The sequence below is a fragment of the Amblyomma mixtum genome, chromosome 1 (genome assembly GCF_055824585.1).
Source record: "Amblyomma mixtum isolate Tamu chromosome 1, ASM5582458v1, whole genome shotgun sequence".
NCBI classification, from domain to species: Eukaryota; Metazoa; Arthropoda; class Arachnida; order Ixodida; family Ixodidae; genus Amblyomma; species Amblyomma mixtum.
The window spans coordinates 232,329,188-232,356,594 of NC_143012.1; the positions used below are offsets into that span (position 1 = coordinate 232,329,188).

Here is a 27,407-nt window from a genome sequence, read left to right on the forward strand (position 1 = left end):
TCGCATTTACGCTCCTAAGCATACTTGAGTGCAATGCTGTCATTTTTTCTCCGGGAGAAACAACTCAAAACAAATGTCAAAAGCAGTAACCTAAGTTTAGACGTTTTAGAGGAGAACCGAAACGACTCCAAGTTTTCAACAATCCTGAATACTAATATTTTTAAACGAACTTAGAGTCACTAGTATTCGAGACGTTTCGTAAGGAGCGCGAGTTGGAAATCTAATCGCTAGTGTAGGCATGTTCTAAAATATAGAAAGACGTCGCCAGCCAACTTGCACCTTGATGTATATATACGGATATATGTTCTATCATAAGGCTCTGAAGATTCAGTTCATGAAAAACATGAAGTTGCAGTTGGTGGAATGTTTGATTTCAGTTTGATCAGAAAACGAAAAATGTGTCTGGAATACTGTTTCGCAAAAGGAGTTTTGAAACATATTTCGTATGCACTGCTGCTGAGTAAAGAATCTTCAGCGGTACCCTCCTCGCTTTTGATTTTATGTTTTGAGTTCGGCACTGCATCGAATATTCAAGTTGGAGCATAGAAGAAAGCCACACAATGCGAGTACGCAACAAGGGAAACAAAGAGAGCTTAAAGAAAGGCACTCTCATTATATGCTCCTTGGGTCACACGTTAGTCGACGTTCTATAAAAACCGCTCAGAGAAAGGCGACGCAGCGGGCTGCGTTCAAAGGCCACGTCTCAGTTCGCATCCAGCACTGCTCCTCATTATTACGTGCATTTTTTTCATTGAGCTGCAGGCTCAGGTGGAGGCCTTTGAGATGCAACCGTCGGGAAGCTGTATTTAAAGATAGAGAAAGCACAACCTACATTTGCATTTAAGTTCAGCCACCCGAGGTACTGCTGCTGCTGGTTTTGACTGGTGTCTTCGTGTAGCCTTAGCTGTGCAATATTTTTCAATTTTCTCTATTTGTGGCAACTTTAATCTGGTTTGATGTGACAGCTGTCTCTCTTAGCTCCGTCCAGTGGAAGGAACATGCGATTTGGTTCGAATCGAGACGCCTAAGCACGGAATTTTTTTTTGCGATTTTAGGCGAGACCAAATAAAGCAGGAGCCAATGTGGGAATGCGCTCAGTAAAGCAGAAAGTTGGGCTAGTTGGGCTAGTTGGGTTAGAAAGTTGGGTCTGTGCGCTGTTTTTAGGTGGGAATGCGCCTCAGCTGGTCACGCCCGCAGCGCACAGCGCGGCGCTGAAGCTAACGAGACTTTTTGTCCACCTCCTGTCTTTTATATACTGCCATTTTCGTGCACTATAATAAGGGAGTAATTACTCATAGGCATCCACCCGAGCGCAGCCATACGGCTACAAAGGAAAGCTCACAGCTTTCTCAGAAACTTCGTAGTTAAAGAAAAATTCGTCCTGGTCCGGGGTTCGAACCCGGGACCACCACTTCATCGGAGCAGTCGCTCTACCAATTGAGCTAACCGGGACGGCAAGCTTATGGTAGGGCGAGAGCGAATTGAGAACAGTGTTGGTCAAATGTTTAGAATCGTGACAGCCTTTCGTAAACCTAAAATAGTTGATTCTTGGTGTTCAAACGGATATCTAAGTCGGAGTCTATCCAGAGCTTACTTCAAGTCTACTGCATCCCAGTCGGAATTCATTGGTTCCCATGTGCACATTGGGACCATGCTAGAGAGCAAAAAAGTGCTAGTAGAGAGCTTTAGAGCAAAAATGACGCAATTACATTTATATTTCTCCCTCTCGAGAATATCAAAATCCAGCCTTTTGCCCCATATAAAGCCTTCTGGTAATGTGATTCTCTCCTAAGGCCACGAGGGGTGAAACATCTGAAACCTTGCATAAGATAAAGGCAACCACAGACTGTAGCAGTTGAGCAATGGCATTAATCTGGGACACTATGTTTACTGAGAGAGAGAGAGAGAGAAATAGGACGGAAAGGCAAGGAGGTTAACCAGGCGATGCCCAGGTTTACTGAGAAACACTATAACAAATGTGGCGTGCCAGAATTCAGAGATTCTTAGCTCGTTCATTGAGGGGAACTTTGCAAATTTTTTTCACTGCTTAAAAACAACCAATCTTCTCAACCTTTCACTCATTTGTAGAAAGCGAGTTGTAGTTGAGGCAGCAAATTATGAAATTAATTCGACTTTATATTTGAAAGTTAGCTTGTACTGAGCAGATTAAGTTTTGTTCCGTGTCTGCTTTTTAAAACGCAAGAGCCTTAAAGGCCCCGTTCACCAGAAAATCTGATGACGGAGACGGCGTTGTGAGCGAAAAGTGACGGAATAGCTCTGGCAGGTTGTCTCCAGAGAGGAACCTAAGGGGCAGGTGGGCCGCCTAGGTCACGTGACGCTGCAGTGTCATTACAACCTGCCCATCGGATACTGAACAAACTGCAACCCTGGTAGGCGGCAGTTAAATTAATGAATGGTCGCTCGGGAAGAGCAACCTGGCTCTCACAAGCCCCACCAATGGAAACATCTTGAATAGCAGGGCAGAGGCGCATCGCTTAACCGCTGCACCACTGCGCCATCAGAGGACTGTGGAATCTTTAGATCTGCATTGTGCTGTCAGAATTATAACGGGTGGAGTGGTACAGACGCATGACCACACCCATTTCGCACAAGGAGGATGAAATTTCGCTAACTTATTTCCCAGATTCGATCGAAGGAAATGTGAAAAGGTCAGGTGCTGAAGACGGACAGAAAAAAAAATGCCCAAGCTTAGCTTGGTTAAGCCAAGAATGCGTTGAATATTGCGCGGTCTTTTTGCGCGAGGTATTGCTTGGCGGCACTCGATTTTCTCAGCAGCTTTTCCTCCGTGACGTATGGATGGATGGATGGATGGATAAATGGATAGGAGCGCCCCCTTTGAAACGGGTCGGTGGCAACCGCCACCATGCTCAGCCTTCCTCTTTTTTTTTCTTTTTTTTGTTTTCTTCTTATTTTTTCCTTTTTTAAACGTGGTTTGGTGACGTCATGTCATCACGTGACGTGACGTCACCAAACCACATGACGTCACGTCACGTGGTTTGGTGGCTGCCCGGCCGCGCCCAAGGGCTGAACTGAGTGATTTCAATATACTACGCATAAAAGTGGACAAAGGCGAAGGTTACGAACGAATGCAATCGCACATTGGTAGTTAAAGAAGAGACATAGAAAATGAATATTCTAAAGAAACAACTTAAAAAGAAAAAAGAAAGTGAAAGCGTTGATGGTGAACTCGCACGTGCCTGTCTGCTGTTCTCTAGTGTAGGCGGCGCGCTCAAAAGCTGCACAATGATCTCATTTTACCCTTCCGCTTCGAGGTGAAAAACGAGAACGGCGTGCTATCGAGCGAGTTTCATTCTTCCGTTCTGGAAGCAACGTAGCGGAATTATTTCCATCCATTCTTCGCCGACTGGCTGCCCGACATAGAGAGAAGGGAGAAGAAGAGGATGGAATGAGGAGGACTGTTGGGGGAAAAGCAAAGCGGCGGGGAGGAGAGACTAATTCAAACACGACACGCGTGACCAGACTAAAGGCGCACGATCATGAATTTTGCTTTGTGATGGAGCGGCCAACGACCTGCTTTTATAGTCGCTATTCATTTTCCGGCTCTGTGGCTTCGTTCAGCATTTGGGATCAGCTTTTTCGACACGCCTCTGGGAAAGGATACCGTGCTTTCGTCTCCGATCTTGCTTTGTAGTTGATTTTTACATCGCCCATATTTCGTCTACTTGTCATCTTTTAGCTCAAAAATAAATCAGCGGCATGAATGTAAAATAGGCCTGTTTTGCTCGAGCCTCCCTCGCTCGCATCATAGTCCACTCCCAGGTGTTTTTAGCAAGGTTTATTACATCGATTAGTCTACTGAAATGATGCAGAACAATAATCAAGGAGAGCAGAGTGGCACAAATATCATTTTAATAAGAATTTTCGCGGCTCCCATCGGTTGTGCCGAAGTTATCAAGTGAGGAGCGTTGGGAAGCTTGTGTTGTGAGTCGAGGAAGATGTGGTGGATAATGTGCCCAAGGAAATGCTGTAGTGCACACCTTCTCACCCAGTAAGGTTTCTGCGCGCACTTATTCAGTCATATTCATTTCACCGTTCATGTGGCAAAGAAAACTCCATACCGTTTTTTTACTTTCTGCTGAGCGGCCAACACAAGTTCCTACTGTTCTTCTTCAACCGATCGAAGACCTACCCACTCAGCTCGACTCCTGCAGTTCATTTTAAACCACCCGAGAATCCGCAACACAATAGTTGTGAACGCTTTATTACCATGAGTCGAATCCCACTGCTGTCCAGAACCCGAATGAACAAAAGGAAAACACGGTATTCAAGGAATTCACCATCAACAGCTGCCCAGAAATTTATTGCGGAAAAACATTTCCCACCAAAACACAAGATGCGCCGAGAAATGAACGAACAGCAATTACCCCCCCCCCCCCCCCCTCTCCAAGAAATTTGTCACTCTTCATTAAATCAGAGGCGCCAGCGATACTATCGCAGGTATCCTGAAAAGGGCTCCGTGTAGCGTTCAAGACCACAAAGAGAGTAGCTCTTTCCCTACCCGTTCCCCAAGAGCGACCACCGAAAGAAATAGCTGCAGGAATTGTACACGGAATTCCTTGCACCGACCACGATGAAAGCTGCACTGGCGACACTAAAAACTTTAAAGAAAGAATGCGAAAGCATAAGCGCTAACTAAGAAAATACCGCCCGCCAGCTGAGCAATCAGGAGACTCAGACCACAGAATCTACTTCGAAAAAACCAGCATCTTGAGAACTGGAACAAATTACCGAAAGAAACTCCTACGCGAATACTGGCACATCCTAACCACTCCAAACAATCCCAAGAGCAGTAGGGGCAACCTCCTTCTGGTGTATGCCCATGGGCTAAGCTCCCCAGCTAGGAAAAGAAGAAAGTGTCGTCAGCGGCCCACTCCGCATGTTCCGGCACCATGGCTCACAGCCATTGTCCTCAAGTAGACCGCACCATCACCAATCCTGGCGCAGTCTTCTCAACGCCGCACTATTTTTTCCTCTCCGTCATGTAATTAAATATCTGCAGTAAAAGCCGAGCCGGCTCTAGGAAGCGGAGATTTTAAATTAAAATTTTAGATTGCAGCTGTATGCAGTTACTGTAAACAATAATTTTCAACTGCTAATTAAATACTGTTGAGCCTAAAATACATATTGGTTTGGTTGTATCAGTCCCGAAGTTTGGTTGATAGTTTGGTCTGCATATGTGCAAGAAATTGTTCAAATAATGCAATTCTTGCAGACTAATCACACAGATTGACTGGATCCGGAGTTTATGCCGTTAAAAGGACCATTCAGTGTAAAACGCACATGTTGAAGATATTGTTGCGGGAAAGAATATATTTACAAATATTTACAAATAGAAAAGATCAGCTGCTAGCGGCACCGAGAACACAGTCCGAACTTCGTTGTCGTCTTCTACTCTTCCCACGCTCTTGGTCGTCGTCGTCGTCTACCCGCTTCAAGACCCCCGGCTGCTGAAACGCCGTCTCGGCGTTAGGGCGGCGACGTATGAGCGTCGTGATAAGGTTTAAGGCGACAGACGTGGACGATGTCGGTGGTGGCGCCAGAGGACGATGGCGAGGTGTCAAGGGGAGCAATTTCATAGTTCACGTCGGTAACACGGCGCACGACACGGTAAGGGCCACGGTAGTGCGAAAGGAGCTTCTCGGAGAGACCGACGCTGCAAGAGGGCGTCCAGAGAAGGACGAGTGATCCTGGGGTAAATTCGACGGCCTGGTGACGGCGGTCGTAGGCTGACTTTCGGGAAACTTGAAAGGCTTGGAGCCTACTACGTGCTATTTGGCGCGCCAGCGTGGCCTGCGAGATGGCGTCCCGAGCGTAAGCAGTGGTGGGGGCTGAAGAAGGCGGCATGAGTGTGTCCAAAGGCAAGGTGGGATGCCTACCAACCAAAAGGTAGAAAGGAGAATAGCCTGTTCTGTCATGAAGGGAAGAGTTATATGCAAATGTCACATAAGGCAAGGCTGCGTCCCAATCTCGGTGGTCTGGCGATACGTACATGGCTGACATGTCGGTGAGCGTGCGGTTGAACCTTTCCGTAAGCCCATTGGTTTGTGAGTGGTAAGCTGTCGCGAGCTGGTGCTGCGTGTCACACGAACGAAGAATGTCGTGAACTACTCTGGATAGAAAATAACGACCGTGGTCGGTGAGCAGTTGCCGAGGGGCGCCGTGGTGAAGGATGACGTCTTGCAGAAGAAAATCGGCGACATCGGTAGCGCAGCTGGACGGCAAAGCACGCGTGATGGCGTACCGAATCGTATAATCAGTTGCGACAGCGATCCACTTGTTGCCGGAGAGGGACGTCGGAAAAGGGCCAAGAAGGTCGAGGCCAACACGGTGAAAAGGTTCCGGAGGTATGTCGATGGGTTGCAGAAGACCGGCAGGCAAAGTGGAGGGCCTTTTCCGACGTTGACACAGGTCGCAAGCGGCCACGTAACGCTTGACAGAACGATAGAGACCAGGCCAAAAGAAGCGATGCCGCACCCGAGCGTACGTGCGGGACACGCCAAGGTGACCGGCTGTCGGCAGATCGTGCAGTTCTTCAAGGACAGAAGAGCGTAGACGTTGGGGTATCACGAGCAGGAGCGGAGGGCCATCGGAGCGTAGGTTTCGGCGATACAAAATGCCGTTCTGGAGCACATAAAGGTTCAGAGACGGAGATCGGTTTGCAGAACGGATGCCATCAAAGATAGGTCGTAAAGATGAGTCGTGGCGCTGTTCGTTGGCAATATGGGCAAGATCAGAGATAGCTAAGAGGCAGGGCAGGGTCTCAGCGTCTTTTAGGTCAGGTGGTTCCACAGGGTATCGGGATAAACAGTCAGCGTCCTGGTGATGGCGCCCTGACTTGTACACGACGGAGTATGAGTATTCTTGGAGGCGCAATGCCCAGCGACCAAGGCGACCGGTGGGATCTTTTAGTGAAGACAGCCAACAGAGAGCGTGGTGATCAGTGACAACAGCGAATGAACGGCCGAACAGGTAGGGTCTGAATTTAGCTACTGCCGAGACAAGGGCAAGACACTCGTGCTCAGTAATGGTGTAATTTTGCTCTGCGGCTGAAAGTAGGCGGCTGGCATTAGCGATGACTCGATCTTGACCCTGTTGACGTTGGGCTAGGACGGCGCCGATGCCATATCCGGAGGCGTCGGTGCGAACATCTGTGGGAGACGACGGGTCAAAATGTGCTAAGATGGGCGGAGTGGTCAGCAAATGGACGAGGGATGAAAATGAGTTCTCTTGAGCTGGGCCCCAGGTAAAGGGGGTGTCGTTCTTCAGAAGATCGGTGAGGGGACGAGCGATGCCGGCGAAATCTTTGATAAAACGGCGAAAATACGAGCACAAGCCGACAAAGCTGCGCACATCTTTCGACGACCTTGGAAGAGGGAAGTCCTTCACAGCTTGAATTTTGATGGGATCTGGGCGTACACCAGAAGCGTCAACGAGGTGTCCGAGAATAGTGAGTTGGCGACGACCGAACTTGCATTTCGATGAGTTCAGCTGAAGTCCGGCGTTACGAAACACTGTCAGAATATTCGAGAGGCGCTCGAGGTGCGTGGCAAAAGTAGGCGAGAAAACCACAACATCGTCTAGGTAACAGAGGCAGGTGGACCATTCAAAGCCACGAAGGAGGGAGTCCATCATTCGTTCGAAGGTAGCCGGGGCGTTACAGAGGCCGAACGGCATGACTTTAAACTGGTATAAGCCATCAGGCGTCACGAAGGCGGTCTTCTCGCGGTCCTTTTTATCAACGGCAATTTGCCAGTACCCCGATCGAAGATCAATTGAAGAGAAATATTTGGCGCCGTGGAGGCAATCTAAGGCATCATCGATCCTTAGGAGTGGATATACGTCTTTTTTGTGATGCGGTTGAGGTGCCGATAATCAACGCAGAAGCACCAGCTGCCGTCCTTCTTTTTCACCAGGACGACTGGTGAAGCCCAAGGACTTGACGAGGGCTCGATGATGTCTTTTGCGAGCATCTTGTCCACCTCTTGATTTATGACGGTGCGTTCGGCGCTGGACACTCGGTACGGACGTCTGCGGAGAGGAGCGGAATCACCGGTGTTGATGTGATGCGTCACCACAGAGGTCCGAGCCAAAACACGGCTATCAAAGTCGAAGATGTCGCGGAAAGATGATAAGAGGCACCTAAGATCGCGAGCTTGCATCGGCGGTAGGTCAGAAGCGATCATGTCGGCGAAGTCATCCGTTGGGTTCGCTGTTGATGGGGCCGCAGGCAACCGGCATTGCTGAGTTGAAGGTAAGCAGCTGTCCACCACTGATATCACACATTCGGCAGCAGGGCACAGCGTGGCGAGTGAGATGCCTTGCGGGAGCGGTTGGAGGGATGAACCAAAGTTCAGGACCGGAAGGTACGCTCGGTTGGCCGACATTGTAAATACAATGTGTGGAAGCGCAATGCTGCGCGTCAGGGCGACGTCAAGTTCCGGAGTGACTACGTAGAGACCATCAGGTACAGGGGGAATAGATGAGAAAGAAATGTAAGTTGCGGCTTGAGGCGGTAGCCGGACAAAGTCGACAGCACAAAAACGGTGTATAACTGGGGACGGCGACTCAGCAGAAAGAGGAAGGTCAAGCTGAACAACATTAGTGGCGCAGTCAATGAGGGCTGAATGCTCAGACAGGAAGTCGAGGCCAAGAATGACTTCATGAGGGCACTGGTCCAGAACAGAGAACAGAACGGATGTATGGCGGCCGGATATGGTCACACGGGCTGTGCATAGTCCAACAACATGAGGCGTTCCGCCGTCGGCAACGCGGAGAACGGCTTTGGGTGCAGGGGTCAGTACTTTTCGGAGGCGGCGTCGTAGGGCTGAACTCATGACGGATACGTGCGCGCCTGTATCGATCAGGGCTCGCACAGGCACTCCATCGACATGAATGGCGAGCAAATTATGGTGTGCGCGAAGGGCTAATCGAGGATTTTGGGACTGGGGCTGTACTGCAGCATCACCTCCAGACACTGCAGCGTCTACTTTTCCGCTTGCGAGCGTCCGTAGGGGCCAGGAGAGGAGCGACGGCGTTGGGGCGAACGAGACTGTCCATGCAGGGAGGACGGGGAGCGGCTGGAGCGGGGAATCTGGCCGTCGACTGTAGCACTGTGCTGGGCTGGAGGGGGCTAGTAGTGGCTGGGCTGTTCGTCGTCGCGGTGGGAGCTGAGAGGAAGGTATGTGCTGCGACGGGACCAATAATTTCGACAGTGGCGGGAGATGGGGCCAATGCGGTGGCAATGGAAACAAATGGGCCTGTCGTCGGTTGTCCGCCAGTCGTTAGGGTTTCGGCGACGTGGAGTGAAGTACGAAGGTCCTCCAGGAGCAATCGCAGTGATTTCGGGTGGTGGTGAAGACCGTACAGGGCTGACGGGCTGGAAACCAAGGTTGGCAAGCTCTTGGCGGACGACAGCTTGCACCAGAGAGATGGTAGGCAAGCGGTTGTCGCCATCATGTAGATGCAGGGGGGCAGGGGACATAGCTTCGAGCTCGCGTCGGATGATGCGAGTCACATTTTCTGGGGGCGCTGGAGTTTCCCGGTGTCGCAGGTCTTCACATGAAGAAGTCGCAGCCGTGTTGAGGAGGCGTGTGTACGGCTGGCTAATACGCCTGCTTTTGGCTTCCTCGAAGCGTCGACATTCCTTAATAATTCCGTCGACTGTAGTGCAGCTCTTGTATACGAGCAAGTTGAAGGCATCGTCGGCGATTCCCTTCAACACGTGGCCGACTTTGTCAGACTCGGGCATGTTGGCGTCAACTTTGTGACAGAGGGCCAGCACATCTTGAATGTACGATACATAGGACTCAGTAGATGTTTGAGCTCGGGAGGCGAGGTCCTTCTTAGCGGCAAGTGTTCGGCCGAGCGGCCGTCCAAACAATTCGCGGAGTTTCTCTTTGCACACGTCCTAGCTGGTTAGATGGTCTTCGTGGGTCTCATACCAGACCCGGGCGGTGTCTTGTACATAGAATATTACATTTGCGAGCATAAGGGTCGGATCCCAGCGGTTGTAGGTACTCACTCGCTCGTACATGTTGATCCAGTCGTCGACGTCAGTGTTGTCGGTACCAGAAAATGTTCCAGGGTCACGAGGGGGAGAAAGAACGAGTGATGTCATGGCCGGGGCTGAGGTTTGCTGGGAGGCGTCTTGGGTCATGATGAGTGAAGGCAACTGGCGGCCGCTGCGGAGCTCCATCGTCGGTAGACGTAGGGGAAAGCCGCACCTCCACCAAATATGTTGCGGGAAAGAATATATTTACAAATATTTACAAATAGAAAAGAACAGCTGCTAGCGGCACCGAGAACACAGTCCGAACTTCGTTGTCGTCTTCTACTCTTCCCACGCTCTAGGTCGTCGTCGTCGTCTACCCGCTTCAATATCTTGCGTCACAAAAGTAAGAAAGCGTAGAATATAACTGTAGTAAGTATACGTTGTTTTCATATAGGCATAATTTTTACAGGCATGTTATGCCCAACTCTGTCCCCTCTATCGTACAGACATGGCGGTTACCTTATCGCTGCGCTGTATTGTGTTTTGTTCTGATGAAAAAATATTCCATTCACACAGCTCCAACACTAGCGGTCGGGATTGCTTCTCATCTATAATTTGATGAGCCAGCACAAAGAACACAGCTGACTATTAATACTTCGCGCCTCAGACGTTGTTAAACCTAGTTTCATTTATCCCAAAGCAGCCGCCGTCCATTGAACACATTGCTTTTTTTACTGGCATGCTGAGACTTTGTAGTATGTTGCTAGTTGCTTACGAAAGCTGCCTTACCACAGCTCACACAGCGGCAACCAAACTCTTTGCATACTTTCTCGCTGTTATCCTAAAGATTTCATTTCAAGAGGAGACGAGTTGGAACCAGAAGAGTATGCACATATCATATTTCGTGATAAATTTGTTGGCTTGCCTCAATGAAGCAGACCAAACGGCGCCTTTCATCACCTTTGTAAGGCAAAAATGCGATAGGAAAAAACCTTTTATTGTTTTTAGCTATCATCAGTACAGTTGGAACGCAAAGGCTGCCTATTTCTTCCATATTCCGGCGCTCCCACAACGCCTAGATTAATCTCGGGAGGGGAGGATCTAATCCAGAGGAAGGTAAAAAAAAAAAAACAGAAATGGTGCAGACTTCCAAAAATTAAGGAAACGTATACCTTTCTGGCAAGGTGGCGAGAGGTTAGACAATGAACGATGGAAGACCGGTAATGGTGAAACCGAGTTTCGCGTCCGGCTACTCTTCCGTCTTTTTCATGAGCGTTTTTATTATTTCATTGTTAACGAGTCTTCGCAATGCAAATCTTTGCGAGTCTTCGCACTGCAAATCTGCAAGTCTTCGCAAATCTTTCGTTCGGTGGCTCAGTGGTTATGGTGCTTGGCAGCTGACCCGAAGGACATGGGTTCGATCCCGGCCGCGGCGGTTGAATTTGTTTAGAGGAGAAATTCTATAGGCCCGTGTACTGTGCGATGTCAGTGCACGTTAAAGAACCCCAGGTGGTCGAAATTTCCGGAGCCGTCCACTACGGCGTCTCTCATAGCCTTAGTCGCTTCGGGACGTTAAACCTCATAAACCAAACCAAACCATCTTTCGTTCAAAGCGAGTTTCGCTAGAGTAAATGACTGCAGACGTAACGACGTGACAGTCGGATCGGCGTTACGTGAATACTAAACAATAACAAAACGAGAAATGAAGAAGGAATCTTGAGCGAGAACCGCAAGCCCGGAGCAATCAATTTCGCTAGAATCGAAACTGATCCAATATCCTCCAAAAAAAACCCTACACCGTTAGTTTTGCTTCTTTTTTATCGTTGCCTGCGCGCAGACTCTTTCTCGCTTTTCTTTTGTCTCGCAGAACACTGTCACTCTGTCAGAAAAGCAGCGATTTGCCGAGTCAGCGAATGCGCCAGCATTCGTCCTCTCCTCGATGTGTGTCGTCAGCTTCAGTCTTCTTGCGTATCTTGTGTCATGATCTTCTTTTTCCCCGGTGCTGTGGCGTTTAACACGCGTGACCAATTGTCGAGCAAGAAAACGATATTCGGCTCGCGCCTGTTTCTCGCCTTCAGTGCGTTAATGGCATCCATCCACGAAAATGTTGACGTACTTTTTTTTTCTTGCAATGTTACATGTTTGGTAAGAAAAGGATAGCGAGACTTCAGGAGAGGACCTTCACCGTTCTTCTTTTAAACTGCTTCTACATCAGAGAAAGCGAACGACATCTCTAGAGACTAGCGCGAATTGCAGACACCTGAATTGAAGCTCTGCTTTATTTAATGTGGCGCTATGTGATTCATTTGTTATTTTTCACCTTTCATAAAAAAATGCATGTAGGAAACTTGTAGGATAGTGCGCACATTGAAAGTCATTGTACGGAGTCGTCAAAAAGGAGGTACCCGCAATTTCAATAAAATACAGCACTTGTTTATGTACCCTGCATTGCTGCTCAAATAAACAGGGCTGAGCACTATACTTCAAAAACTATCTTGGATATCGAGAGCCGACACCTTAAAATGTTGCATTTTTGCTGCCGATACAAGATAAAGGACCGAAATTGATTCCAGAAAATGGTTGTAGAGCCGAAACAGACAACACACAGAAAGCTAGACGGGACAGGCGCAACTTCCAACTGATTTATTCACCGTGAACGCGAATGAATATAAGACAATCAATCAAGAAGGATCGCAAGAACCACACATGCGCGAGAGGGTTGCACAAAAATTGAAAAAAATTGAAAAAAATGAAAAAAATTGAAAAAGGAGATAGCCGAGTCACACAGGTGTCTCACCCCCGTGTATCTAAAAAAGCAGTTTCATTCTTAAACGTATATTGCAATTGAGGGGGTACTAACAATGTCGCTACAGATGGTTTTGATATAGAAAGCCTCTAACAGTTCACGGGCTATCTGGTCCTGACTTCTGCTTAAAACCTTCGTTTCTTTCAGCCTTGCTGTACACATAATGTTTCTTTCTTCAATGCAGGCTTTACGGTGATGGGGCAGATATGAGCCTGTGTCATTTTTTAAATCCCGATTGTGCTCTGCTAATCGGTCGTTAATACAGCGGCCGGTTTGTCCGATGTACTTCTATCCGCACGTCAGAGGAATCTGGTAGACGACTCCCACAGCAGACGACTCCCACAACGACTCCCACAGACAAACGGAGCTGCATGTCTTTTCTTACTTCCAGTTTTTTCTTTGCCTTGTTGGGATCCGTTTTAACGCCCAGGGCAGCTAGTCTCTTGGGGGCGGGAAAAACCGCAGGTATCTTGTATTTTGTTGCCACATGCTTCAAATTTTGCGCCACCTTATGGGTGTGCGGGATGACAACCGGTCTACTTTTGGTTTTGGTGACCTCATGTTCATTGCCTTCTTTACTAAATTCTTTCTTCAGCTTTCTGAACAAAGTTTCTGCTACTGTGCTTACAATCGACGTTGGAAATTCTGCTTGTTCCAACTTCCGAACAAGGGTTTGGAAGCTTTCGCTCGCTTTGTGGTTGTCATCCCGTACACCCATAAGATGGCGAACAATTTGAAGCATGTGGCAACAAAATACAAGGTACCCATGGTTTTTTCCGCTCCCAAGAAACTGGCTGGCCTGTGCGTTAAATCTGATCCCAACAAGGCAAAGAAAACTGAATGTAAGAAAAGACATGCAGCTCCGTTTGTTAAATTTGCTGTGGGAGTCGTCTACCAGACTCCTCTGACGTGCGGATAGAAGTACATCGGCCAAACCGGCCGCTGTATTATCGACCGATTAGCAGAGCACAATCGGGATTTAAAAAATGACACAGGCTCATATCTGCCCCATCACCGTAAAGCCTGCATTGAAGAAAGAAACATTAAGTGTACAGCAAGGCTGAAAGAAACGAAGGTTTTAAGCAGAAGTCAGGACCAGATAGCCCGTGAACTGTTAGAGGCTTTCTATATCAAAACCATCTGTAGCGACATTGTTAGTACCCCCTCAATTGCAATATACGTATAAGAATGAAACTGTTTTTTTAGATACACGGGGGTGAGACACCTGTGTGACTCGGCTATCTCCTTTTTCAATTTTTTTTCAATTTTTTTTTTCAATTTTTTTTTCAATTTTTGTGCAACCCTCCCGCGCATGTGTGGTTCTTGCGATCCTTCTTGATTGTTTGTCTTATATTTATTCGCGTTCGCGGTAAATAAATCAGTTGGAAGTTGCGCCTGTCCCGTCTAGCTTTCTGTGTGTTGTCTGTTTCGGCGCTACAACCATTTTCTGGAAACATGCACCAACTAGCCCCGAAACAAATATTACTCAACCGAAATTGACTTCCTATGCAGATAAAAGATAGTGTAAAGTCGATAATTCGATACGATACAGAATTCGCTAAATGAATAATTTAGACGCCACATTTTTTTGCGTCTTGTCTTCTTTGAAATTATGCTTTAGACATTATGGTTTAGGTGGTTTAAGGTACCAAAGGAACTCAGGCTACGTGGGCCGCCATAGTGAAGGGCTCCAGAAATATTTACCACCTGAAGTTCTATAACGTGCACTGACATCGCACAGTACACGGGCTCCTAGAATTTCGCCTGCATCGAAATTCGACCGCCGCGGCCGGGATCGAACGCGCTTCTTTCGGGGTAGCAGCCAAGCGCCATAACCACTGAGCCACCACGGCGGCCACCGGCGTCAGGCTTACGCAAGCATGGATCACTCCTTAATACACCCGCCGCCGCGGTGGCTAAGCGGTTATGGTGCTCGGCTGCTAACCCGAAAGACGCGGGTTCGATCCCGGCCGCGGCGGCTAGAATTTCTTTGGAGGAGAAATTCTAGAGGCCCGTGTACTGTGCGTTTTCAGTGCACGTTAAAGAACCCCAGGTGGTCGAAATTTCCGGAGCCCTCCACTACGGCGTCTCTCATAGCCTTAGTTGCTTTGGGACGTTAAACCCCATAAACCAAACCAAACCAAACCTTAATACACCCTTACGCAGCAAATAATTTATATTCATACTCGTTCATTGCTGTCACGAGTAACAAGTGATTAGGTCTTATGACGTAAAAAAATGTACAGTAAGTCTGGTACGCTCTTTTCGGCCCACAGCACTTAAGCTAGCCTGCTTCAAGAGTTTGGTCTCTGTGATCGACGAGCACCAAAGAGCATGAAGATGAAATCCAACTACAAATTTCTTGCTAGCTTGAGAGAAAACCGCGAGCTGAGCCTTTTGTTCTCGTGCCTAATGCATCATTTAAAAGAAGAAAACACGCGTCAGATCGTCTCTATAGTCCATTAATAAAGAAGGTAATATGATTAGCTAAAGAATGTCTATGTGGTTTCTAGAATTTCTAGTTTATTCGATATAGCGCTATGTTTTGCAAAGGGCTCAAATGAATCTGAACGCACGAATTTCATTGAGGTCCAATTTCATTATTCTTCATTTCTGGCCCAGCCTATTTAGTCTGACCTTTATCATTGGAAGGAAGCCATTGTGAGGCTTTGACGCTAACTTGCGTAAGCAGGCTAGCGAACCTTTTTGTTTAAGTTGATGTTCTTCATGCGCATGGGCCTGCAAGCACGTGACTACATACGAATAGTCTTGAAAAATATTCTGATGCTTTCAGTTTGTTGATGTTTCAGTTGACCTTCTTTCCCAGAAGTCAGAGCAGAAATAAAAGCTGAAAATACCATAGCGTGACACAATGTAGGCTAAGGCGTATACTATTTGCTTGCGTATATACATAGGGCAAATGTACTTAACAGAGTGGAGCAAACACGCAACTTTCCGGAGCTGAGAATAGACAAAAGACAAATGGGCATTCCAAGACATGTTGGAATCGAAGAACTCTTCTAGGTATTTGACCGTTGACACAGGCTTGATTGATGAACATTTGCAATGAGCACAATTAGGTCTGTGCAAACGAATTGACATATCATTAGGAACTCTCTTTAAATAACTGTGAAAAAAAAACTAATTTTGTCTTCTTATTGTTAACATTAATTATGTTAGTGCTGAACCATTTCATAACTAACTCTCTGTCGTGTTGAATAAAAGATAATGCTATTTTATAGTCCTCGTGTCTAGCAACTAAGAGCGCATCATCAGCGCATTGAAAAACACGGCACAGCTTGCAGACAGAGCTCAAATCATTGACATATAACATTTCTTACTTAGCACTGCTAAACCGCCTCGATTTCTTTTTCTCGAAGCCAAAAAGTAGCCCTTGTTTGATTTCTGCCTTCAGTTGGTTTTTGTATGAGCGCCCTTCACCTGTGTGAAGAAAAAAATTGGAGGACGCTTAAGCTTCGCCTTTACAGCGACAGCGTGTTGCCAGTGGGACAGCGCTGCTGCGGAGTCCACGGAACTCCACTGCCCATTCAGCGCGACGCCTTGAGCATTGGACAAATGGAAAATTGAATTTTTTAGGAAAGTAAATGACACCGTAACAGTCTCACTTATCTTGGTGCACACCCGAACCGCACATGATACGGTTTTTTCTTTTTACGCAGCCTCGATTACAGGTCGCCGTCGGCCGTTTATAGGCCACCGGTTCTAATCCGTGCCGTGAGCTAGGCTCTAACTAACTTGTAAGTTGATGCCGCACTAAACGCTGAATCGTATGACAGTATGTGGAATATTCTGCGGAAATTTTTACGCAGCTCCCGATTATTTCCGACACGCAATACCGACTACTACTACTACGCCGACAGCTTATCGGGCGGACGAACTCTATACCCTGTCGCGTAAAATTTCAGGTGAACTTACGTATTCTTACTTGCGGAAATGCTAAAGCTGTGCGTGGTCTGCAACGTGCGCCATCTACTGGGCCAGCGCCGTACATTGCGAAAGGGGGTTTTCAGTGGGTACCGCATGATGGCGCTACGATTGCATGCCAAGCATGTAGGAAACTTACCGGAAGATGAGGAAATTTAGTACTCGTTTGATTGCGATATCTGTAATAAACAATCTCACGATAACTAATTTAGGCCTTAGGAAATATCTTGACGATATGCTTTCAAGAACTGTGCATTCAACTAGACGCGCCTTTGTGGACATTTTGCGGACAGCCTCTGTCTACAACTTCCGTCCGCGGCACTGTTGAGCAAAGAAAGGCCTTCAGCTTAAAAAAAACAACGCTAGAAATGAAGCGCTGGAATAAAGCGCTTTTCATGCTCACAGTTCCTCCCAGCTGCAACACCAATATTGCCATCTTGCCTACGTTGTATTTCGCGGCACTGCCGCACACCTGGCCACTTAGGCGCACAAACTGGGTCAAGTTCGCGCCGCCCAGAACACACCACGCGAGGCCAGGTAATTATCACTTGTGGTCGATGAGACGTCGCCGGACGAGCGCCACATTGTTTAAGCATGCAGGAAACGGTGAGGAAAAGAGCAGAAGGAAGGAAATTGTACGCTGTCGAGGTCCTTGTATAGCAGGAGCCGCCGCTGCCGGCTCTTTCTGGCTCGCTAATAGCGGCGGCGGCAGATGGGGGTCAACGGGCCTGAAACAGCCGCTATACTTTGAAAATAGCAGCGGACCGCCAATGAAACAGCAAGAAAAGACGACCGCCCCGCAGGGATCGTTCGTTGGATCAGCTAATGCACAGAGGAGGAAGAGAAGGAAACCATTGTAATGAGTAGGATGGAAAAACCGCAGTCACCGAAGAAAGTCAGTGAACGGCAGCTGGGAGAATGCCGATAGCACAAAGTCGATATATGTCCCGCTTCACAATACTTGTGCCTTCCTCGGCTGATTGTAGAAGTCAGGGATCTCTGACCTTGGTGTGGTATACAGCACATATGTGTTAGAGAGGTTTTTAGGGCATCCATCATGAACCGCTTCCCACCGTCACCTTCAATTTTTTTAGAACGGTGTATGGAGGAGAGGCGGAATATATAAATAAAAAGTTACAAATAAAAGAGTAAAAACCTGTCTGCCATTTAGCAGTCGTGGTTTTTACTTAATTAGCGATAGAAATTTTGCTTAATCTTTGCAAAAGAGCGATCTGGCCAAAAACTTTACGACAATCATAACGGCAAGAAAACTTATCTGAATTGACTTTTCTAGTCGTTCTTTTATGGATCACAGAAGGCAGTTATGTCTTCGGGCCTGATTGCTTACGGTTCTGTTAGCTCAGTGGCCGGAATTTTTATACTAATTTTATATGTCGCTAACTATTTATTCAATTAATCAAAAACAGCAGCAGAGAGAAAGATCAACACCAGAGAAGACAATACCAGAGAGATAGACAAAAGAGAAAGACGAAGATCAAGAAGTAACACACATGACGAGGACAATGCTGCTCCTGCTGTTTTTTATTGATCATGTACCAACTAGTTCAGCAAACCACCTCATTAATATTTAGTTAACATAAAAATGGGAAAATAATCCTGAGATCAGCGCTTCCTTTTAAATTCAGCGCAGTGCTGTAAATTAAAGAATTGTCGTGTGTTTAAATCTACGGTGAATTTTCCTCTGGAACGTGTTCTTTCGACTAAGTATAATATACAGAGGCTGCTGGGAAGAGTTCCGAAAAAAAAACGTAATGGTGTTGCGGGCGCGACAAGCCGCAAGGAAGCATACCGGTTCCTCACTTTAGACTTTGGACTGCACATTTCTTTCTGTCTTTACCCCAGAAAAAACAAGGCCCAGAAGGGAAACCCTTGTTATCACTCTACTAAGAGAACCTCGTGAAGTTCATGTTCAAAAAAAGAAGGCGATTGTCATTTCATTAGTGACCTTTCAACGGTTGAATTCGCCAGCATTAGCCATTCGTAATAGTCATAAGGAACAGGTATTTAATTTTCGCTTTATGCGACTGCGAAAACAACTTCGCTGCTATAAAGCGTTTGCTCTATCTCACTTCGTGCCTACTTTAACTGTGTGCTCTGCTGACATCGCGGCAGAATGTTCTTTTCGTCTGCTACGTTTCTGCCCATTATATATAGAGAATAATGTCACGAAAGGAAATAAACAAATAAGCCGCGCAGACAGGAGAGAAGCTATGATGATAGCGGAGCAAGAGACTTACGGGAGGCTATGCGACATTACGACTCGGAGGCAGCCGGAAACGGAACTGCGCCTCGTACGAGCGGAAGGATGAAGGAACGTGAACCGGATGTCGCACAGCTGGGTTCCCGAAGCCAGAGCTTACGAATGCTTGCCAAATCGTCTCCGGAAATCTCCTTAACTCTAAATTTCATTCTCGCAATTTTCGTTTCTTGCGCTTCGCTTCGCCCAAAATTCTTTTTGTTTTTCCGTCCTGGTGGTGCTGCTTTGTACTCACTCTGTAGGCTTCAGCAAGACTGGCTACGGCCAGAGCACAGGAATTCACTTCCTTTCGTATACTCTCCAACAACTTCGAGTGCTTTGCTGATGTCAGAAGGCGTTTTTACCTCCTTCAGGAAGGAACGTCCTGCACTATCAAGGTCACAGAGAGAATGGATGGATGGAGACGACTTTTTTGGACAAAAAAAGAGAAATCTTCGAGGGTGGTCCCCTACTGGTCCAGGAGTCCACGGGCTTGAGCTTAACATAAAGCCCGATCTACAAGCAATTTCTGGCCGACGGGCTGAGCGGTCAGTAAAGCAGCCTCCCTAGAAGAATGAATGGAATTGAAAAGGGGGGGCGGGTACTGCATGTGGGGAAGGACATTCCCACAGGTAGTGGAAAAGTAGCGCAAAAGACATGCAGGAGCCCACGTCAGAAGAGTCGCCTCTGAGAATAATGACTGAATGTTGTAATGATGACAATAAACCATGTCAAGACGCATGAAAGGATCGGCAAGGAATAAACAAGAGGACATCAACAATGCACGCCGCGGTATTTGTGCGTTGCTTCTGTCCGCAACCAAAGCGAAGTGAAGTGCATAGTGCGGAAGCTTTTTGAGCAGGGAGCCGTGAGCAATATTAAGAGTGCTGTCAACACACCAAACAGAAGAGAATAAAGCTTTCCTCTGGCGCACTATTTTTTTTTTTAAAGGGAGTGAGCTAGAGGATAGCTTACTCTCTATTTTACTCCCATATAGGCGTATTCGTGTTTGCAGTGTATGGGTGCTCTAGTCGTCAGTCTGAGCAATTTTTTCCGGCCTTTTCATGTTTTGCCTAGACTTTTCCCACCTTGGTTCCCGCAGCCACAGCAGGCTTGAGCCCGGAGAGATTCTCTGCCCTGTTGTCAAACATTTGAAAAATATCTCTCAAGATCCGGTGACATATGCAGGATCAGCTACGTAAATATCTCACATGACATCGCTTTTTCTCCTATCTTTGATTTTCTTTGTCGCAGTTTACTTTTGTTCCTTTGTTGCCATTGCGTTTTGTTTTCGCCGTATGTCCAGCATTTATGCTACTAATAATGACCTTGTATTCTGTGTATAATTTCGCCTTTAAGTTTTGCCTTGTACATTAGTTTCTTTTTACTCATTCTTTTGTATCTCAGATTGTATTATTTAGTTTCTTTTGCACATTTTGTTGTTCTTTGCCCCCCTTACTCAATGCCCTTCTGGGCCCTGTAAGGTATTATGAATAAATAAATAAATAAACAATGCTCCAGAGGAATCCATCGCTTCGTGCCGACAATGACAGAGAAACGGCACTTCATCGCAAGCAAAGAAAATGGATGAAAAAAAAAATGAAGTCCCTTCAACCACATTAATCTTGCTATGAAGAAACATCATTTATGCTTCCGCGCACAGTACTGTTCCCACTCAAAGTCCATGCATTGGCTTTGTTAGGTATGTGCCTTGCTTTATCGCCTTCTTAACATGCTGCATGAATGGCGGTAGAAACTTGCATACTGCCCCAGACAGTTTGACAAAGACAACTTAGTGTGATAGATGGCACGTGCTGTGTGTCGAGGCAGGCACTTGCTTTGCGGTTTTTGTGTTTCTCGTCTTGAATACGCCCTGTCATAGCCTCCTTTATACTTATAAAGGAGGCTATGGTCCTGTGCGTCGTGACAGTATTGAACACTTAATGTTCAGCTTAGTAAGAAACCCGATCCCAGCTTCAACACAGGGTACATTACCACTACCCCTTGTTTCCGAAAAAAAAACGGCACCATCCTTTCTTATAGCGCTCTGAATTCTTATCAGCGCGCAAAACAGTGAGTCCCCACCCCCCCTCCCTCCCCCCAAAATTAAGAATGATGGAAGGCACCTTCACTCACTCCCGCCAAATATTTTCTTCTTAAATGAGCTTCTTGGAATCAATACGAGCCGTCACATTGTGTGCCCTCGAAGCCTTATTTCTATAATCGCACAGAGCAAAAAGCGCGAAGCCGAACCCCGGCGTCACTGTAGGAGGAATATGCTGAGTCGAAAGCATCTAGGAGCAGCATCACGCGTAATTGACGATGACGTACACGCACTATTGTGTCCGATCGCGTCGGCAGTCTTCATGGCCGTTAAAGTAGGAAATGTTGTTGTAGAGCCTCCCACAGGCTTTCCGCAGGAGAGACTACCACAGGTAACACTGTTGGCGGCGAATGATGCCCGAAACAGCCTTGTGCATTGCACAGCGGACGAACTGTATGCTTCTTGTGGCATCTTCACGTGTGTTTCCGATGTGCGCGCACCTTTTATCGCCTTATCTGGCGATCCTTCATAGCTTCGAGCTATCGCTATGTACACGTGCTCCGTCCTATCTTCCGGCCACTCGGATGCTTATAAATACGTCTTACACTTTTGAATAAACGTTCATTCTTCTGGTTCTACTGGTTGTGCGGCTGCTTCCCTGGTTCGGCGTTCTGCGGGCACGCTATGGATATGCAACAGTGGCGACGAGGATGAACGCTGCCCATGCAGTGAAAGTCGACATTGAACGGGAACCCACGGAGAACCGAGAAACCAAGGCCAGCATGGCTCACCACCTTCCGGACTTCGAAGAAGGCAAAGATAAGTGGCAACCGTACCTTGTTAAAGTGGAAGCATACTTCGAAGCGAATGCGATTGAAGACAGGTCTAAGAAAAGAGCATTGCTGGTTGCCGCGTTAAATACGCATACGATTCAAGTGCTGGCAGGAAAGGTTGCCCCGCGCAAACCAAATGCGTTGACGTATGCAGAAGTCGTCGAAGTACTAAGTGAGCACTACAGTCCGAAGAGACACGAAATCACCGAAAGCTTGAAGTTCTTCAGTCGTTGTCAAGCGGAGGGAGAGCCGATTAATGAATTCCTGGTAGAGATTCGCCGAATAGCTGACAATTGCAATTTTGGCAGTGCTTTGGATCGCATCCTACGAGATCGCATTGTGTGTGGTATACGGTCAAGTGCCCTACAGAAGCAGCTACTGGCAAAGCAGGACTTAACGCTTCAAGACGCTGAGACGATGGTCCTTGCAGCTGAGGCTGCGGATAGTGGCGTGGAACGCATGTTTAGACCGACAACGACACCCGGTACAACACCCGTGTTAAAAGTACGGGCGTATCAGACGGGAATTCGGCCAGATGAGAGGAGGGCTGCTGAGCATCAAGAATGCGCAAGGTGTGGTAGTACAAAGCATAATGACGCAGGCTGCTCCTGGTCTAACGCCCGTTGTTACCGCTGTGGACGACGTGGTCACCTCGCAAGGAAATGTCGAAGCCACGGCGCTCGGGGACAATGCACGGCAAGGACGGCGCAAACTAACGCCCTTTCAGGGACGGAAACCCCAGTAGACGAGGAACACGATGCCGCCCACATTTGGACTTTGGTATCTCAACGAAAAAACTGTCTGGAACCACCGATCCGCCGAACATTTACCTGGGGAGGCGTGCAGCTTAGCATGGAAGTCGATACTGGGTCGCCCGTTTGTGTCATTCCGTGTCAGCTGTACGATAAGCATCGCGAGCAATGGCCGAAACTCAAACCATCCAGCCTGAATTTATCGTCCTACACAGGACGCCTTCCCATAGTTGGGGAGCTTCCGCTCCAGGTTTGCCATAAAGGGGCGACAGTAAAGTGTGCGCTGACTGTGTTGGACTGTGCGGGACCAAGCCTCTGTGGTCGTGATTTAATCCAGCAGCTGAACAGCGCAGGCGTTCCAGTGGTTCGGTTTGTCGAGGACTCCGTGTCAACAAAAGAAGCAAGCGAAGCCAGCGTGAACAACATATTCCATGACTACCACGACGTGTTCTCCGAGGAACTGGGGCTTATCAAGGGTCCTCCAGCCAGCTTGCACCTGAAGGAAGGCGCCGTACCCAAGTTCTGTAAGGCCAGACCCATTCCATACGCGTTACGCGAGCGAGTGTCACTTGAACTAGACCGCTTAGTTTCTCTGGGCGTACTGTCCCCGGTGGCTCATTCTGAATGGGCAACGCCCATAGTCACAGTGTTTAAGAAAGACGGTGCAGTAAGAATCTGCGGCGATTTCAAGGCCACGGTAAATCCAGCGTGTGCAACAGAGCAATACCCATTGCCAATCATTGAAGATATGTTTGCCCAACTTCATGATGGGGACTATTTCAGCACTCTTGATTTACGGGATGCATACAGCCAAGTGGCTTTAGACGATAACGCGAAGAAAGTTTGCGTCATTAATGATCTGCCTAACAATATAAAATCCTCGATCAAACTTTTTGCAGATGATTGCATACTGTACCGTGAAATTAAAAACACTAATGATGTCAACTTATTGCAAGCTGATCTTAACTGTATTACAGACTGGTGCATTAAATGGAAAATGGTTTTAAACACATCAAAATGCAAAACCATGCGCTTTTCACGTCAAGGCGTCTCGCCACCAGCCTCTTACAGTATCAACAGTGCTTCGTTAGCCCCGGTTACCTCGTATAAATACCTCGGTGTACATCTGACATCAAACTTATCCTGGAACCAGCATATCACCTACATTACTGGAAACGCTAACCGCATGCTTGGTTACATAAAAAGAAACTTTTCTAATGCACCCACTTCAGTCAAACTCCTTCTGTATAAAACACTGGTTCGTTCGAAGCTTGAATACGCCGCGTCGATATGGGATCCTCATACTAAGTCACTTATATCTGTTTTGGAAGCTGTTCAGAACCGTGCCGCTCGTTTTATTCTTCACGACTATGGCCGTACATCAAGTGTCACACAAATGAAAAGCACATTGTCACTACCATTACTTTCACTGCGGCGAAAAATTTCACGACTCTGTCTTTTTTTTAAGATCTACAATTTCAATCATGTTTTGAAAAACGCTTTGCTCATTCCACCCACGTACGTTTCATCGCGCATTGACCATCCCCGCAAAGTGGGCGTTCCACCTTGTCACACTACTGCTCGCCAAAATTCTTTCATTCCAACTACATCATCCGAGTGGAATCACTTGCCAGCAGATGTGGCACTCACCGACGATCTCGAGCATTTTAAGAAAAAGTTGAGTGCCTGCTTTTCTTGCTCATGACATGTGTGCCCTTAGGTTAGTAGTGCGACATGAACTCTGTGTTCTTGATTTGTAGTTTTGTTTTTGTTGGGTTTTGTTCTCTTTTCTCGTTTTTTTTTCCTTCTTCGTCTAGGCTTCCATGAATTGTTGAAATTTGTAACAACTCAGTGCAGTGAACAATATGTAGTCCTGTAACCCGTGATCGTATTCATTTTTGTTATCTGTGCTTGTTCCACTCCCCTCAATAATGCCCTCAGGGCCATGAGGGTATTTGAAATAAATAAATAAATAAATAAATAATACGCCAAAAGGGCTATTTTGCTACAATAGGCTTCCTTTCGGGATAGCCTCTGCACCCGCAATATTCCAAAGAAAAATGGATGAAGTTTTGGCTGGCCTTCCAGGAGCGCAGGCTTATCTTGACGATGTGCTCATTTCCGAGAGAGCGAGTGACAGCGGTGAGAGGCTCAAAAACGTCTTAGAGCGCTTCCGAGAGTGCGGTGTAAAGCTAAGGATCGATAAGTGCAAGTTGCGTAGCCCAGCGGTAACTTATCTTGGTCATCGCATCGATCGTGATGGGCTTCATCCGACCGAGAAAAACCTTGACGCTATCATGCAGGCGCCGAGCCCCTGTAATGTCAGCGAGCTACGTGCGTTTTTGGGTATGGTTACGTTTTACGCGAGGTTTCTGCCGAACATGTCAACCACACTTGGTCCATTGTATCAGCTGCTTGAAAAAAATGCACGTTGGCAATGGAAACAGCCTCAAGAGCTCGCGTTTGAACGTGCCAAGGACAGCCTTAAAACAGCCAAGGTTCTCGTTCATTTCGACCCTTCGAAGGAACTTAAGCTTGAATGTGATGCATCTCCGTACGGTGTGGGAGCTGTCTTGTTTCACACGACTGGTAACATTCACAGGCCAATCGGGTTCCGCTCGCGAACATTGACCCAGGCGGAGCGCAAGTATTCACAGCTCGAGCGAGAGGCACTGGCTCTGGTATTCGGCGTCACGAAATTCCGTGACTACCTTCTAGGTCGGGAATTTACCTTGGTGACGGACCATCAGCCACTGCTCGGCCTGCTGAGATCAGACAAGCAAACGCCCACAATGGCCGCCGCACGGATACAACGGTGGGCGCTTCACCTGGGGGCCTACCTATACCGGCTACAGTACGCACCAGGACGACAGATGCTGAATGCGGACGCCCTGAGCCGACTTCCGCTGCGGTCTCCGGAATCTGGCGACGACGGTGAGCCGCCCGAACATGTGCTGTCGCTGAACCAGCTGAACAATGGCGCCGTAACAACGCGTGAGCTGAAGGCATTGACGTCTTCTGACCCTGTCCTGGTCGAGGTCAAACGGTACATACTACATGGGTGGCCCAGGAACACAAACGGAATGACCCGGGCTGTCCTGCCGTTTTTTGACCGTAAACTAGAACTATCCGTTGCACATGAACTGGTGTACTGGGGTAATAGGGTCATAATACCGACCGAAGCTAGGGAGCGAGTGCTGCATATCCTACACGAAACGCACCAGGGTTCACCGGCAATGAAATCCGTCGCACGTTCGCTGTTCTGGTGGCCAGGCCTCGATAGAAACATTGAAGAGGTGTCTGCTCAGTGCCAGCACTGTGTGCAAAATCTGCCGATGCCAGCCGCGGCCCCCGTCGTTAACCGGCCTGAAACAGGCGAAAGGTGGTCCCGTATTCACATTGACTACGCGGGTCCGATCTGCGGAAAAATGATACTCGTAGTAGTCGACGCACATACCAAGTGGCTGGAAGCACTGCCTTTGGCGCATGCTTCAACGCAGACTACAATTAACGGTCTGCGTGACATTTTCAGCAGGTTTGGAATACCTCGCACAGTCGTTTCTGACAACGGTACCCAGTTTACCAGTGAAGACTTCGCGTCGTTCATGGCAAACAACAACATTGTGCACCTTCGATGCGCTCCATACCATCCCCAGTCTAATGGTGCGGCGGAAAGGGCCGTGCGAACTGTGAAAAATGGCCTTCGAAAAATGAGTAAAGGGAACCTGGAAGAGAACCTAGCACGGTTGCTTTTTAACTACCGGAGGACTCCGCAAAAGTCGGGTAAATCCCCAGCAGAGCTGCTTTTGGGCTATCAAACACGCTCACGCTTGGACACATGTTTTCCTCCAGCCCTTGCGGGACCAAAAGAGAGCAACTATGACTGGCTGCCACTACCTGGAAGTGAGGTATATGCCCGCAATTACGGTGCAGGGAGCAAGTGGACACCCGGCCATGTGAAGGCGACATCTGGATCAAGAAGGGTGACAGTGGAAACATGTGACGGAGTCGTCCAGCGGCACGTAGACCAGGTCCGCCCGCGGCAAGAAGCACCAGGGGTTACCCCGGCAGTAACTACAACCACCACACATCCTAGTGAGCCAGACGAAGCAACACAACTACAGCATCCAAAAACTGTGAGCCCGGATGAAGACACCAATGCGCGGCGCATCCCAAATGGCAACGATTCTCCACATTTTCCAGCACCAGATATTCCGGTGGCCCCGTTGAATACGGGTGTCGCCCAGCAAGCTCTAAGACGCTCGACAAGAGAACGCAAGCCAGTGCAACGCTTTCATTTCTGAGGAGGAAGGAATGTGGCATCTTCACGTGTGTTTCCGATGTGCGCGCACCTTTTATCGCCTTATCTGGCGATCCTTCATAGCTTCGAGCTATCGCTATGTACACGTGCTCCTTCCTATCTTCCGGCCACTCGGCTGCTTATAAATACGTCCTACACTTTTGAATAAACGTTCATTCTTCTGGTTCTACTGGTTGTGCGGCTGCTTCCCTGGTTCGGCGTTCTGTGGGCACGCTATGGATATGCAACACTTCTCTTGCATGTTATTCTCTTCCTTCGTGCCACCAGCGGACATCGCAATGCGCCAGCTCGGAACAAATGGCTTGCGTGACAGTTGACAGGAATTCTGGGTAGGTGAAATGAAAATAAAACAAATACAAGGTGGAACTTCACACGCTTCCGCGTGCAGAGACAAGTGAATAAATATTTTGTGCTGC

General features: G+C 47.8%; 1 protein-coding gene across 1 annotated transcript; it reads left to right on the forward strand.

Moving 5' to 3' along the window:
* Positions 1 to 22,930: 22,930 nt before the first annotated feature.
* On the forward strand, positions 22,931 to 27,171 carry LOC149371131 (uncharacterized). Its single transcript, XM_089564591.1, has 3 exons — positions 22,931 to 23,194; positions 25,389 to 25,604; positions 26,523 to 27,171. Exons 2-3 carry the CDS (start codon positions 25,463 to 25,465, stop codon positions 26,972 to 26,974), a joined length of 594 nt encoding a protein of 197 aa, XP_089420717.1. The 5' UTR covers positions 22,931 to 23,194; positions 25,389 to 25,462; the 3' UTR covers positions 26,975 to 27,171.
* Positions 27,172 to 27,407: the final 236 nt, after the last annotated feature.